Here is a 15,288-nt window from a genome sequence, read left to right on the forward strand (position 1 = left end):
CTAGCGTGCCAGCAGACGGAGTGATGAATTGGCCAGACACTGACGGGGGATGATTAAGATATGGAACGATGTTCTGAAGATTTGTAAGTGAGGTTTGCCTGGTGGGTTTATCAATAACAATCTGACTTGTCGTTACGTTACAGTATGACAGACTATCAATACAGTACATAATATATGGCACAGCATGTCAATAAGGCAGCAGTGGAACTGTGCACACTGATTTGATCCCCGTATCATGTCCTCGGCATACAGACAGAGTATCGGGGAGGTGACATGAATGTAGAAGAATCTGCAGTGATCACGTCTCCAGGACAGAGGCAGCATAGGAAGGACATCGTAATAATGGACACGAGGCAGTAATGATGGGACACGGCAAAGGATCATTCCAAACACAAGTCATTGCTTCGCGATAGTGACCCTGTATAGTGTCTGCATGTCATTCACAGGTAAGAGGTACGTAAACCCTAATCTGCTTCTCAGTATGTTTGGCATCCTCCCTCAATGTTTACTCATTTCTACTCCCTGGAGATCCTGCCAATGCCAGCCTGCTGTGTGTACTCCAAGCATATGGAATACATCAGAAGGGCTGAGCCAAAAGATAAAGTCCAAAATACATGTTTTGGGGCCACAAGCTCCCCCTTCATCAGGGCTTACAGATATAAAATGCTTACATGGACTCTCTTTAACAAAGCAGTCTGTAATCCGGTGTATAGTCGGGGTTCCGTGTGTTATTGTCCTGCTGTGTGCACGCCTCGAGTCGTCCTTTTGGGCTTATAGACATCTCAGTGGTAACTGAAGCCACTCACAGGGCAGGCTGACAACACTGCTGATAATTATGAAGCAATGGCTTTAGTGTTGTCAGCCTGAAACAGGAAGTGGTGTTACTGGCAGGATCTCCAGGAAAACTGCACACAGTGAGACTTGATGCCAAACATACCGAAAAATAGATGTTGGGTTTACATACACTTTGACTTTGGTTGATGGGGGATCATTCCATCACCTTGTCGTTGTATGAAAACCAGTGTCCTATATTTTGGGGCGGAGCTGCTTTATATAAAGACCTGAATGAGCCCCGAAGATATATTCCTTTTCAGTGATAATGTTGTCTTTGTACACACAGAACGTTACTTAATAAGGCCCCAAAATCAGAGCATTAACCCATAATAATCAATGAGGGTCCGTGCGGTTGCTATAGGTTACCACACTGTTTTTCCATTTGCATTCTCCCTTTTGTGGACCTTCTGTGTGATAAAGGCAAAACCACATGTGGCCCATAGCAGACCCATCATCTTTCCTTCATATATAGATTTGAAGCTGTGCTTGCTATGGGCACGTTCGTCCACTTTTCATATGCTCAGTATTGTCTCATTGTTACCTCGTGTTCCTTGTTATCCAGTATAGATAGTAGTGGTTGGTCACATCCAGCTGGACTTGTTCTGTAATGTTGAAGATGTTTCATAGATTCCCTCTTATGTTCTAATGAGTGTCAGGAACATACCCCGTCTGTGATATCCACACAGGTACCATCATCCAATCACCATGGAGAGTGATTGTCCATGAACAGGATGGGAGGTGTGATAGTTGTGGAGCTCCTTTAGTTACATCATCCCCCTCCCTCGATGTCAGGAAATCCTCAGAATAACACCTATACAGACTATCTGGCACCAAGGATGGGGTCTTGGAAATGGAATCTGGGGGGAGCAAGGGTGGGTGGGGGGCTCCACCGCCTATTCTGATCTTAGACAATCAACATCTACACATTCCATGGCGATTGGATTTAGGTTTCTTGGCCCCCCCCCCATGTGGATATAAATGCTGGGGTATGTTGAGGGGTCTTGGAGAAGCTTCAAAACATCTTCAACACTACAGAACAGGTCCAGTGATATGTGACCAACCACAATGTGTCCCATGAGATCCCTCACAGACAAATCCCCATCATATGGAGACATTCATACTAGACTGCGTCCTACAAGATGAAGGCAGCAGCTGCTTGGTGTGTACGCCGCGCAGGTTGGTTGAGGTTGTGATTTTGGAGTGTCATCATTGTGTCTACACTGGAAAATGTCAATGAGGTTTTAGACGTGTGATGTAGTACACTTGTTCCAGTGCAATGGAAGGTGGAGGCCAAATGTACCCGAGGAAAATACACAAAACACCTCCAATGAAGAGGCTGAGCACACAATTTAAAGGGCCCATCTGTCCACAATATTTGATTTATGTTTTGGTAGGTGCCAGGTACCCCAAACGTTTTATCTCTTCCCCACAAATGGAGTCTCACCAAGAGTCCTTGTCCATAATAAAAAGAAAGTGGAAAAATCCCACCAGAGAGAGCGAGACTCGTTTACTGGATGTGGAAGTAAAGATTTAAAACGCGCCACTGGAGACCCTGAGATGGCCTGTTTTTAGGATTGGGGGTCATTGAACTCACATTTTCCACCAAAGACTGAAAAAAAAAATCCCATTTCAGATGTACTCGCCCTTTAATTTGTGGTTTTACCTGACAGTGAGTGTTCACTAAATTGTTTACTATGGCAAGGCTGAGAGCTCAGTGATTGTGTTACATTGTATCCTGGACTATGGCAAGGTTGTGAGCTCAGTGATAATGTATCATGGACTATGGTATGGTTGTGATTTCAGTGATTGTGTTACAATGTATCATGGAGTATGGCAAGGTTGTGATTTCAGTGATTGTGTTACAATGTATCATGGACTATGGCAAGGCTGAGAGCTCAGTGATTGTGTTACAATGTATTCCAGACTATAGTATGGTTGTGAGCTCAGTGATTGTGTTACAATGTATCCTGGACTATGGCAAGGTTGTGAGTTCAGTGATTGTGTTACAATGTATCATAGACTATGGCAAGGTTGTGAGCTCAGTGATTGTGTTACAATGTATCATAGACTATGGCAAGGTTGTGAGCTCAGTGATTGCGTTACAATGTATTCCAGACTATAGTATGGTTGTGAGCTCAGTGATTGTGTTACAATGTATCCTGGACTATGGCAAGGTTGTGAGTTCAGTGATTGTGTTACAATGTATCATGGACTATGGCAAGGTTGTGAGCTCAGTGATTGTGTTACAATGTATCCTGGACTATGGCAAGGTTGTGAGCTCAGTGATTGTGTTACAATGTATTCCGGACTATGGTATGGTTGTGAGCTCAGTGATTGTGTTACAATGTATCCTGGACTATGGCAAGGTTGTGAGTTCAGTGATTGTGTTACAATGTATCATAGACTATGGCAAGGTTGTGAGCTCAGTGATTGTGTTACAATGTATCATGGACTATGGCAAGGTTGTGAGTTCAGTGATTGTGTTACAATGTATCATGGACTATGGCAAGGTTGTGAGTTCAGTGATTGTGTTACAATGTATCATGGACTATGGCAAGGTTGTGAGTTCAGTGATTGACCGGTATGGAGAGTTGTGAAAACAGTGTAAATACAAGAGCAGATCATTGAGACACACATATTGATTATCAATCTCCTGAGAGGGTTTTACAGTCAGCCTTCACATTGTGATACGTCAGCACTTCCTGTGCTCTGCACCGTATACACAGCCCTTCTACCTGAAGTTTCCTGCGCCTGGAACACATTCTTTTCTTTTGAACATTGTTTTCAATCCTCATTCTTGAACAAAAACACTTTCATGAATATTCTCTGTGCTGGACATCTGGCTTCTGTCTCATCTGATCATGTCGGTGTTTCCTATCTTCCTTACAATGTTTGGCATGAATCTAAGGCATAGCTGATTGAAGTGACCCCTACCAACCTCTCACTATCCCATGTAACTGTCCCCGTGCATAGAGAGTGCTCCCTAGCAATCCCTATCTAGCTACTAGAAGTCTGCCTGGATAGTGACATCTTCATCCCTCCTTTTCCACATAGTGTCTGGAATGTCTTCTTTTTTTTCCTTTTTGGCTGAAAGGTCATTGTGACGATAAACGGTCAGCCAATGGGGAAAGGAGGGATGGCGTCATGTCATTGTCACAATCTACAACTGACTTCTGAAGGTAGAGTCCATTGAGTTCCACAGCTCCTATCTAGAGGAGAGAGGGAGCAAGAAAGAGCTTTCAGCAGCCTCGGTGCGTGGGACTTTTAAATAGGAAGGCAAAAGAAAAAGCTAGGACAATTTAAAGTGTTAAATTAAGGACAAAGTCCAGCAAAGTATATTCACCGATTAACGCTCCTTGGCCAACTCCCCAACCCCAACCCTTTGTTAGACTCCTCTTCAACGTTGTAATGGAACGCAGCTTGGGGGGATTGGGGAGCATGTGACCTTCCTCTTGTGACAGTGACATCATCCACCCAGGGTGGACATACCTGATGCCGATCTTTATGTCAGTGGAAAACAGTAGTATATCGGCTGGAAAAAATATACAACTGAAAAGCATTGGGGGGTGGGGCGGGGTGGTTTTTCGGTTGGAAACTGTAAATATATCTATTATCGCTTAGTTCAGCCATTCATCCTCTGTCTGTCTATATCCTACAGGGAGCCAGTCAAGACTGGTGCACTGAGATCTGATAGTGGCTGCCCATCAAGTACCTTATCTTAAGTGATAGTAATCACAGTGGTGTGAAGCGTAGAGCCCTATGCTTACATTTCAACATGTATGTGTGAACTGACTATTGAACATGCGTGAATTTGGCTGGTTTCCTGAGCTGCCCAATGCTTATGGCTTCCTTCAATGCATGACATATGAAATGTTGCAGGACCCTTTATTTACGTCGGTTCCTCTGCAAAGGTGCTGTGACCTTGACTATTGTAGTGAAGCCGCACTCCTGAGCAGAGCAAGATCATCCATAAGGCAAACTAGGCAGGAGCCGAGGGCCCGATGGATGCCCAAGAAGGGTGAGGGGGGGGGGTCAGCTACGACCTTCCTGCTTCTGTAGTAAACTAAGGGGAGCACAATGGATGAACCTGCGCACAAGGGAGGATGTACAGGTTGGCACTTGATTTCTGATGGGCCATGCCAGTACAGACAATGCGAACGGGGCATCTTAACTGCCTATTACACATAGAAGGGATGAGGGGGACAAAGCTGCTTCTTTGCCTAGGGTCCCATTCTACCCATTATTGATTCTGAGCACACACAACCTCCCCTATAATATTGGGTTGATGTTTTAGGCTTGTGTTGCCCAATCTTGGTTAGCGCCCCAGAACTTTTCCATGGGATCTATTGAGTGGGTGGCACTGTAATTTCTTATGGACAGGAGGTAGGAATGTTCATATATGTGCTCAAGAATGGTTTTAATCTTCTGTTTTAGAGTTGTGATAAAACCGGTGCGGAATGTTCTTCTAGTCTAGTGGCTGGTTTGGGGTTTTCTGCTTTCACTGTTGTGACGTTCCAGTCTTATAACTCTCTAAGTGATGCATGTCTGTGTGTCTGTGTAATCCTAGCTGGACAGAGTTGTTGGATGTGTCATTATAACCATGGACTGGTCCTTTGTCTATAGCGGCAGACTGTGCCAGACCATCCAGAGGGTATAGTGTTGGGGAAGCTTTGACGCGTGCTCTGCAGACGCGCATTAGACCTTTAATGGAGTGTTCGTGTCGTTTGCCTAGAGCATGTATCTAATTGGTGCCATGGTTGTCACTGCACAGGCCTGGGTAGCCCTTGGGAGGCATATTTATGAAAGTATTTATGTTCCTTTTTGGGTTCACACATGAAAACTGTTAGAGGATTCATGAGTGCACTCTCCTGCAGCTAACATGGTTAGAACCTTCAGACCTTTTGCTGCTGGAAGAGCAGAGAACATCCTTGTTGAGGTAACTGTGTCATTCCTGGATCTACAGCAACAGACGTCCTGCAGAATCATAACACAATAAATAACATGCGCTACACCTGATGACTGAAAACTGGAATAAATATGCACCGGAGGGGGTGTGTGGACTGCTCGTTCCTCTTCATGTCATCTCCATACAAAGATTCCCAGGAACAACAGACGTTTCCCTCGGATCTCCAACAGCTGTCAGATGTGAGCTCTGTGTCAGCTGAAACTATTGTGACTTTTCCCTTCTTATATATTATTTTGTGCAGCTTTTACCACACCCTCGTCTTCCGAAATTCAGCCGAGATTCTGCTGTGTATTGTTTTTAAAAGAGTGAAAACACAGCGGTTTGAGGTCTGCCAGAAACAAGGGTCACAGTAAGGATAATTTCACACATCTGGGTTGTGGCTTCTCGCAGTAAACGTTTTGTGGTCATTTTCCTGCCTTTTGGTCCTTTTCAAAGTTTCCTTCTGAACATCCATACCATAGTCCTGTGTACATACTATAACACAGACAGACTGGCTTTCTGTCTCATTCCTTCATCGGCAGTCAATTCTCTGTGCCGGTTTGTTCACTTCCTGTCTTCTTTCCAAACGTGAATTCCAACCATTGCCTTACTTCCTGGAGGTTGTAGAAGAACGGCCCTTTACCTCCGAGGTACACAATTTTTTGCCTCTGTACGATGCACACTCTTTCGAAGGAGACACCGTAGGCCACGTTGGTGTTATTGTCCATGCAGTCTGCAACCACCTGGCACTGTGGGGGGAGGGAATATTGCTGAAGGAGTTTGTTGGCAGCTGCACAACGATCTTCTTGGTTCCTATGTTTCTTCACTTCATATGAGGAGCTGCCAGGAGCCGCCCAACCATCTGAGGGATGAGCCTCATCGATGTAGACCAACAGGAAGTCGGCTACACCGGAGAACTCCTCCACCATCTTGCTGAAAGCTGGCAGCTGGCTTATGAAGGGAGGTCAGGTGGCTGATCCAAAATTGACAACAAGAGGGCGCTCTGAGCTGGCAAAGTCTAGAAGGTGACATGGCATGCCAGGCTTTCCTGAGGAACTTTTTTCATCGTTAATATGAACAACATTCGAATTTGGAGCATCGCCTCCTAGCTTCACCTACAGAGAGAAACCGAAAATAAGTTTACTTCAGTTTTACAAAATATAACCTGGAAAACAAGTATTACTGTGATGGTAACAGGTCTTGAATCTTCCCCCGTCTAACTTTGGACCTTTTGGTCAACCATCATTTACATATTGCGTGGAAACCATAGCCGTGGTAATTTTGACTTGCCAATACATCTGCAGTTTCCGCACCCCACTGATTTTTTTTTTCCCCTAGGGTGAAAGATATCTAATCATATATTAAAGACCCACAATGGATTATACTGCCACTTGAAGGCCATACTGATGCAGCTCTTTAAAACCACCTCTGTAACCCCCCTGAATCAGAGTAGAAGCTTGAGCTGATCCAATCTGCCCATGATTCGAGCAACTCGCAAATCATTTTACACTGGGTCAGTTAATATGATCTAAAGAGACTTTTCTTCACCTTTGAGTATGACAGTTGTCTACTTATTAGAGTCTCTTGATGTTGTATTGTTGGCCATACTTCAGTCCTCAAACTACTGCTTGCTGTAACCCAGCCCCTGCAATGTGAAGGCCTTACATACATGGACATCTCATTGCAGCAAAGGAACCGATACAGGGACATTTTTTTTTTTTTTTTACTCCTACTTGCAACAGTCTGACAGACGGTGAACTGGCCCTTTGAGGGCCCCTTGTAGTCTGTAAGCTCTTGTGGAGGTGAGGGGCATATGTGAATGGTTCATTGTACCCCTCTGTGCTTTAAATGGGGGTGTCAGATCCACAAAAAACGAGAGAAAGAAATGCAGTTGTAGATCAAAAGATTACCAAATCCATTGCTTGCCAGGTACAGAGATCGGGTCCTTATCCAGATTTTTATCTATGGAATTATCTTAGCCCATTACCACCTTTCTAGGTGATGAGCATTCATTGTGGTCATGTAGAGGAGCCCATTTTCTATTTTGGATAGAGCGAGGGAAGGGTTACATTGTGTCAGGCTTTTATCATTGACTGTGTTCCCATTAGGGAGATATCCCCCTCACTTCCTGTCCCAGTGACCCTTGTTTCTTGACCTGTTGTTTTCGGGGGAGGAAGCAAGGGTCTTTCCAAGGTGAAGTCATAAAACAGCAATCAATACCCATGAAAAGTTGTGACCTTTCCCCACTCCACCCAACACAAAATAATTGTGCTTCAGTACATAGGGCATTGCTTGCCTTGCTCTTTGTTCAGTGCCGCACATTGATAAGATTGATGTGTAGTTGGCTGATGTAAAGCCATTAAAATGAACATCCCTCGAGGCCTGGCTTGTTTTTACAGGTGATTTCCAGTGCGGAGTTGTGTTGGGTGTTTCTTTGGTGCGCTCAGCCAGATTTGTGTATTTAGTGTCCACAGACCTCGGAATTGAAAATCTGCGAGCTGTGTATCAGACAACCAGTTTGATGAGCTCTGTTTATGGATCTCGTGCAGCTTGGAAGATTAAAGGAGAACTATGAGGGGAGTGATTTCCTCTCGCCTCATAGTTCTAGCCGACCTGTGACAATGAGACTGTCACAGGTCGGCTCAGTAGATCGGGAGGTGAGCGAACACATACCGGCGTTCGCTCACCTCTCGATCCTGTCACGCCGTGACAGGGGGAGGGGCTGGATTCCCCTCTCCCCGCTCCGATCTGCCAGCGCTGACTGGCGGAACGGATGGGGGAGGGGGCGGGTACAGCTGACTCTGCCTCTAGATGGGCGGAGCCAGCTGTCACTCACGCAGCTGGGCGGATCCCGTCGTCTAAGTCGGGATCCGCTCCGGCTGCGGCGTCTTAGTATACCGCGAGCTGTAGCTCCCTATATACTGAGCTTAGGGTGACGGGAGGACGCTAGTTTGTGTCCTCCCGTCACCCTAAGGAGAACTATGGGGGAAAAGCCCTGACCTCGTACTTCTCCTTTTAAAGGGAGAAGCTCACTGGTTGAAATGAGAAGACAGCCTGTGTCATTGTGTCACTAAGGGTTTTTTATTTGTCTCGTCAATGTCTGTGAAGGTTCATTCATCCGGGTCATGGTACATCTGCACAAAATAAATAAAAACAACTGGACTTGCCGTGTCTTTCTGAGACGTTAGGGTTGTCTGATACACAGCTCGCAGATTTTCAATGGCGAGGTCTATGGACACTAAATACACAAATCTGGCTGAGCGCACCAAAGAAACACCCAACACAACTCCGCCCCGGAAATCACCTGTAAAAACAAGCCAGTTTATTCCTCACAGGTATGTCCTTCTAGTGAAGGAATTCTTGTATGATGTAGGTGGGCGCACAGGATAGATACCACTTGTTGGGTCCCATGACCAATGAATAAGGAAGGTCTAACGCATGCTGATATAAGCATGTGGTTAAGCAGGATCTGAAAATTGAAAAGCAGCACACTGTAGCGGAATGATTCCAGTATTTTTAGAACTTGAGGGAATATCAAAAGTCATAAAAACTTTGGCTTTGATAATGATTTCTACTGTGAAGACTGAATACAACTTTTAGGTTTATTTTTCATGCTTTGGCCGAGTGAAGGTCATGAATATGATCATTTTGATCTCTCAGCTTGAAAGAGACCACTTTGCTTTCCAAGGGCTCAGATATACATATCCACCAGATGTGGAAGCCCATCCAAAGTGTGGCTCTAGCACAGTGTTTCTCAAAGTTTTTATGTCACGGCACCCTTTAAAAGTATACAAAATATTGAGGCACCCAAGTTTAAAATGTCAGGGATTTTAAGGGGAACTCCATGCAAATATACACAAAAAAGTAGGTTTCCCGCTTCACAACAAAGTGCCCCATTCAAATCAAGATTCCCCCCTTCACATCAGAGCCACCCTTTGCATCAGTACACACCCATCATATCAGAGTTCCCCCTTCACTCCAGTCTTCATTCCCCTCAGTCACATCACAGTCCCACTATCACAAAATTCTGAGGCACCCCTGAGGAAGCCAGAAGGTACACCAAGGTGCCACGGCACCCTGCTTGAGAAAGGCAGTTCTAGGATGCAGAGGGCCAGGAAGAGCAGTACCAAAATAATTGGTTCCAGACCAATATAATAATAATTGGAGACATCCATTTTAATGCAACACAATGCAAATTGACCAGTTGTTGGATTTTAGCCATTTGGCTTTACACACTCTGTCTAGTTCTGGCAATGGAGATGGTCCTGTGGTCACACAAGAAATGGTCATCAAGCTTCCCATTGTAAAACTGGTGTTTATGGTGCCTAAAATGAGAGGCCAATTGACTTTGAAGACTAACTAGACTGAGATATGAGCTTCTTCTTATTCACCCCTTCTTTGGGGTTTGTGGGCCTTATCCGAATGGCCCCATTTGAATTGTGTGGTACTTCCACAGCATGCCCTGCACCCTGGGCCTTTATCACTACAGTAAGTGTCAGCTGGTTCCAGGAGCTTCAGCGTCCAATGTTTTAATCAGCAGTGGTGCAAGTGAAGCAGCCTGGCCTTCCTAAAATGGGTGACTCATGTTGTATTTAAGAGGATACATGAGATGTATGAGGCCATCACAACACTACCGATGACATTTCTCACCTGCCAGCTATTGTCCAAAGAAAGGAAACGACTTACAAAAAGAAAAGGTTTTCCTCGGCACTGAAGCTATTTCTAGAGAGATTGGAGTGCTGTGTGTAGCATCAGAACACACTTAGTTGCCGCTTGTAATAAATCCCCCTAAATGAATGCAGTATGACTCCTGCCCATGTTCTCTTCATTAGTTTGAGGAGGTGATTGTGCTAGTAACATAGGATCCCTGAGCATGGGTGGAAGGGCTTAGAGTGTCAGGAAAGCTTCTGTCACACAATAGGTTAATATTTATTACTGAAATCAAGCCAGAAATTTCAGCTAGTAAATTCGCATCATTAGTGAGAACGACAGGCCCCCTAAATCTGCCTCTGCACCTGGATTGTCCCAGGCAGCCTCTATTCTAGCCCAAGGTCAAATTGTAGAGTAGTGTGCATGGGCCCAGCTCCCATCCTGTACCTGTCATGAGAACACTGATCTTCCCATGCAACCAAGTCATTTGTAAACACTGTGCACATTTATAGTCCAACATTCGGGATACATGCTGTGTAGGAAGCAGGACATTTTCTGTTTTGTAGCTATGTTTTAGTATATAATGTTTGTGTACTATTTTATATCATTATTCCACAATGTAATTAGAGGGGAATGATCACAGAGGGATAACCATGGAGGGAAGAGGAGGAAAATGTCCACAGAGGAGAGTGGACGTGGAGGGATGAGGAGGAGAATGTTCAGAGAGGAGAGTGGACGTGGAGGGATGAGGAGGAGAATGTCCACAGAGGAGAGTGGAGGGATGAGGAGGAGAATGTCCACAGAGGAGAGTGGAGGGATGAGGAGGAGAATGTCCACAGAGGAGAGTGGACGTGGAGGGATGAGGAGGAGAATGTCCACAGAGGAGAGTGGAGGGAAGAGGAGGAGAATTTCCAGAGAGGAGAGTGGACGTGGAAGGAAGAGGAGGAGAATGTTCACAGAGGAGAGTGGACATGGAGGGATGAGGAGGAGAATGTCCACAGAGGAGAGTGGACGTGGAGGGAAGAGGAGGAGAATGTTCAGAGAGGAGAGTGGACATGGAAGGAAGAGGAGGAGAATGTTCAGAGAGGAGAGTGGACATGGAAGGAAGAGGAGGAGAATGTCCACAGAGGAGAGTGGACATGGAAGGAAGAGGAGGAGAATGTCCACAGAGAGGAGAGTGGACATGGAAGGAAGAGGAGGAGAATGTCCACAGAGAGGAGAGTGGACGTGGAGGGGGGAGGAGGAGAATGTCCACAGAGAGGAGAGTGGACGTGGAGGGGTGAGGAGGAGAATGTTCAGAGGGGACAAATAACGCTGCTCATCAATAATGGATGAGAAGATACGGATCGGAATGTTCACTAAAGACAGAACCGACAACCAACAGATCTCGGAGAATAAAGAGTAGAGGTGGAACTGTCATAATGAGCATATGAAGCTGAATGTGAGCAGGCATCCCCCTTACCCGCTGACAGGACATGGCCTCTCTATTCATATAGAAGGCTGGACATTCATGGTGGAGAATTAGGAAGGGAATGATTAGAGCCCAACATCATTTCAGATTCCACCAATACAACCGCCTTACAATGTTTTACCTCTGTGTAAGAATGGTTCTCAACTGGTGGGTCGTGACCCCATGTTCAGTGGGTGGCTATGTACCTTCCACTTTTCTAGGTAAGAGGTTCCTCAGCCTCCCCCCAGCACAGCACTGTCAGTTCTTGTACCAAGCAGCCATTCAAAATATGCTGCCCGGCACCGAGTGTCAGCTTGAGGTGAGATGGGAGGGGGCTATGTCCGTGAGGGAGCTCCATCTATACATACAACTCCCTCACGTGTCCTGTAGAGGAGCCTGGACCGGAGTGATGTTACATTCTGGCTCCCGACACCGCTACAGGGCACACAAAGGGAGCTGTACCAGCACTGCACATATGGATGGAGCTCCGTCACAGCACACACTGGACCCCAGGTTGAGGATCCGCTCCAGTTCTCGTACATTATGGAGACTTGGGGGGGTCCTTTGAATGGCACCCCAAACGCACTTCCCACCCACAGTTCGATCGCCCGCACGGTACCCTAATGCCGAGCGTTCCATTGCAGTGCAACTTGGGTCGCGACTTAATGACCGAGGACAAATGTGGGTCCTGAGGTTACAGCGGTTGAGAACTACTGCTCTACATCACATGTAGGTATGTACATGTTCACGTGTAAATGTCTGACGGATGTTTCTATTTCTTGGATCTTTACGCCGTGCAATTTGTCTCCCACAGCATAAAATCTCCCTTCAGATCTGTAAAGCCCGATCTGATTCAGGATTTGAATGCAGCGTTTATCACGTCCCTCGCTAGGCATGGACGAGGAATTTTTGCTTGTCTTTGTAGCGACGTCTTTTACCGGTTGGAAATTTTGCTGCAAGCCGGTGCATGACTTAGAAATACAAACTGATAAACCGGCGGCATTCTTCCACCACGTGGACTTATCACAGCGCCGCTCATCTAATTCTTTATCTCTAGTTTAGTGTGATGATAGAAAATGGATTTTATTTTGCCCGGAGCCATCGGCTGAAAGCTCCGTCATGGAAGCGAGACTTTCTATCGTTTTCAAATCCAGTAATAGACGCATTTATTCTAAACATGCTGCAAAGACCTGTGCATGCGTGCAGCAGGGACAGCACGGCCCTGAAATCCTTTGCAGTAAGGGTAGCACCTCAGTGGCCGTGAAAGATTCGAGAAGTGCTATCCACCGCTTTAAAGGAAAGCCTCTAGATAGGCAGAGCCAGCTGTCACTCACGCAGCTGGGCGGATCCCGTCATCTACGTCGGAATCCGCTCCGTCCTGGTAACTCCTACATTCAATCTGTTGGTGTCCCTGGCGACACCCCTTCCATTCACAAAAGTTGGTTTCTCATTTGAGTTTTATTGACGGAGCTGGGCCAAAAATTGCCATTCAAACGGTGACTGCAGCCAATCGGCTGCAGTGACTGTATTCTGACGGGCGCCAGCTGTCAGGACACTATAGCCCAGTGGGGGGAGATTCCCTTACTCACACCGCTTAGCATTGGCTGTATGGGAAAGAACACATATGGACAGGTGAAAGCTGAACTCCACCTATGGATTACCTTGCTTACTTACATTGGCCCAGCTTGGCCCCCATGTACGTATATTTCATAGGTGATGAGCCCACCGGGGGATCCTGTAAAACACTGTAGTAGCTGGAGTTCCTACAGTGCTGGCCGTGACCGTCTGTGCCTTGTACGGTGCTGTACTGAGTGAGGTCCGCTTGTGCTCTGAAAACACAGGGGGTCCCATGCTCGGAACAGCGGCCATTCAGAGAACACTTATTATTATTCATTTTTTTTAATGAATGAATAAAAGGCGTTCTCTGATTGGACGAGAGTAGGATTGTGACATCACCACCCCTCTTCCAATTAAAGAATGCAGTATATAACGCCTGATAACAAATACTAGGCATTCTCTGAATGGCCGCTGTGCTGAGTGAGCGGACCCCGCTTTGTTTTCAGAGCAAGGAGGAAGCTGCTCAGAACAGCATGAGACCCCGTTCACACTGAGCGATTTATTGCGCGATTTTTGCAGCTATATCGCTCTATGTAGCTTCTCCAAACCATTTCAATGGAGCTGTTCACATGTCGCCGCTCAATATCGCTCGTCGCTCCTACATGACCCTTTTTTCTGCGGATTTCAAGCGATTTTGCTCCTGATTGCATACAGCCCACTAGGAAAAAGCCGCGCAATATCGCACATATAAAATCGCGCGATTTTAATGTCGCTCAGTGTGAATGGGGCCTTAGGGTACATTCACACCATATGCAGTGCGTTCCGGCCCGATTCTGGCCGGAGCGCACACTGCCTCACATTGCGGCCGGCTCACTTTTTTGTTGGGCAGGAGGGGGCGTGGTGAGCCATCGAAGTGAATGACACCGTAGCCACTCCCTCCGGCTGCAATGCGATCGCCCGCACGAGATTGCAAGACACATTGTGCCTACGGTCCGGTGCGACCAAAGTAGTGCTTGCAGCACCGGACCGCAGGCACATTGTGTCTTGCGATCTCGTGCAGGCGATCGCATTGCAGCCGGAGGGAGTGGCTACGGTGCCATTCAGTTCAATGGCCGCCACGCCCCCTCCTGCCCAACTAAAAAGTGAGCTGGCTGCAATGTGAGGCAATGCGTTCTGGCCAGAATCGGGCCGGAACGCACTGCAACTGGTGTGAACGGGCCCTTGTGCAGGACCCGGAGATCAGGGCCGAAGCTCCAGTTACTACAGTCCTGGCCAAACGTTCTGAGACTGACACAAATATGAAATGTCACAAAGTCTGCTGCGTCTTCGGATCTTCTTGTCACATGTTACTCTGGTACACGGAAGTATCATTACAGCATTTCATACGTGACAATGGCATGGCAAACAGATCCGATCGCTCTTCATAACTCAGGAGGAGATGCAAGTTGAGGAAATCTGTTTTAACCGTCATTAAGAAAATTGGGAAATCCTCTGTTGGTGCAACAATTAGGGGCCGCGGGGGAGATTCCAAAACGGACCCAACGGCACTGGCCCTGAAACCTCTACTTTGCTGCTAACCGCTGATTGACGGCAAAATCCCTGGCGCTCCTCCATGGCACGAGAGCGGGGTCCTTTCCAACTTTCCTATGGAAGTGGAAGACACTCGGCTCTCCTATTCTGTACAGTTATTAGAAGGAACACTTCAATCTGTCACATCACTTGTGAAAATCACGGGGCGTTTGGCCACCGTCCAGCCTTCCAAAGTCTGAGAACAGGAAAACACCATCAAGGATCTCCTACTTGGCGGCCATTGTGTGTGGTTTGATGTATTGAAGAAAGTGGTCTATGCCAA

General features: G+C 46.5%; 1 protein-coding gene across 1 annotated transcript in view; it reads right to left on the reverse strand.

Annotated features, from left to right (window-relative positions):
- Positions 1–6,283: 6,283 nt before the first annotated feature.
- DIO2 (deiodinase, iodothyronine type II) overlaps positions 6,284–15,288 on the reverse strand; it is a 25,366-nt gene continuing 16,361 nt past the window's right edge. The window contains exon 2 of the mRNA XM_018574533.1: positions 6,284–6,894. Within this exon, the coding sequence (XP_018430035.1) occupies positions 6,322–6,894 (573 nt within the window). The 3' untranslated portion in view covers positions 6,284–6,321. The remainder of the gene's footprint in view (positions 6,895–15,288) is intronic.

The sequence above is a fragment of the Nanorana parkeri genome, unplaced genomic scaffold (genome assembly GCF_000935625.1).
Source record: "Nanorana parkeri isolate BGI_ZX_2015 unplaced genomic scaffold, ASM93562v1 scaffold3027, whole genome shotgun sequence".
Lineage (NCBI taxonomy): Eukaryota > Metazoa > Chordata > Amphibia > Anura > Dicroglossidae > Nanorana > Nanorana parkeri.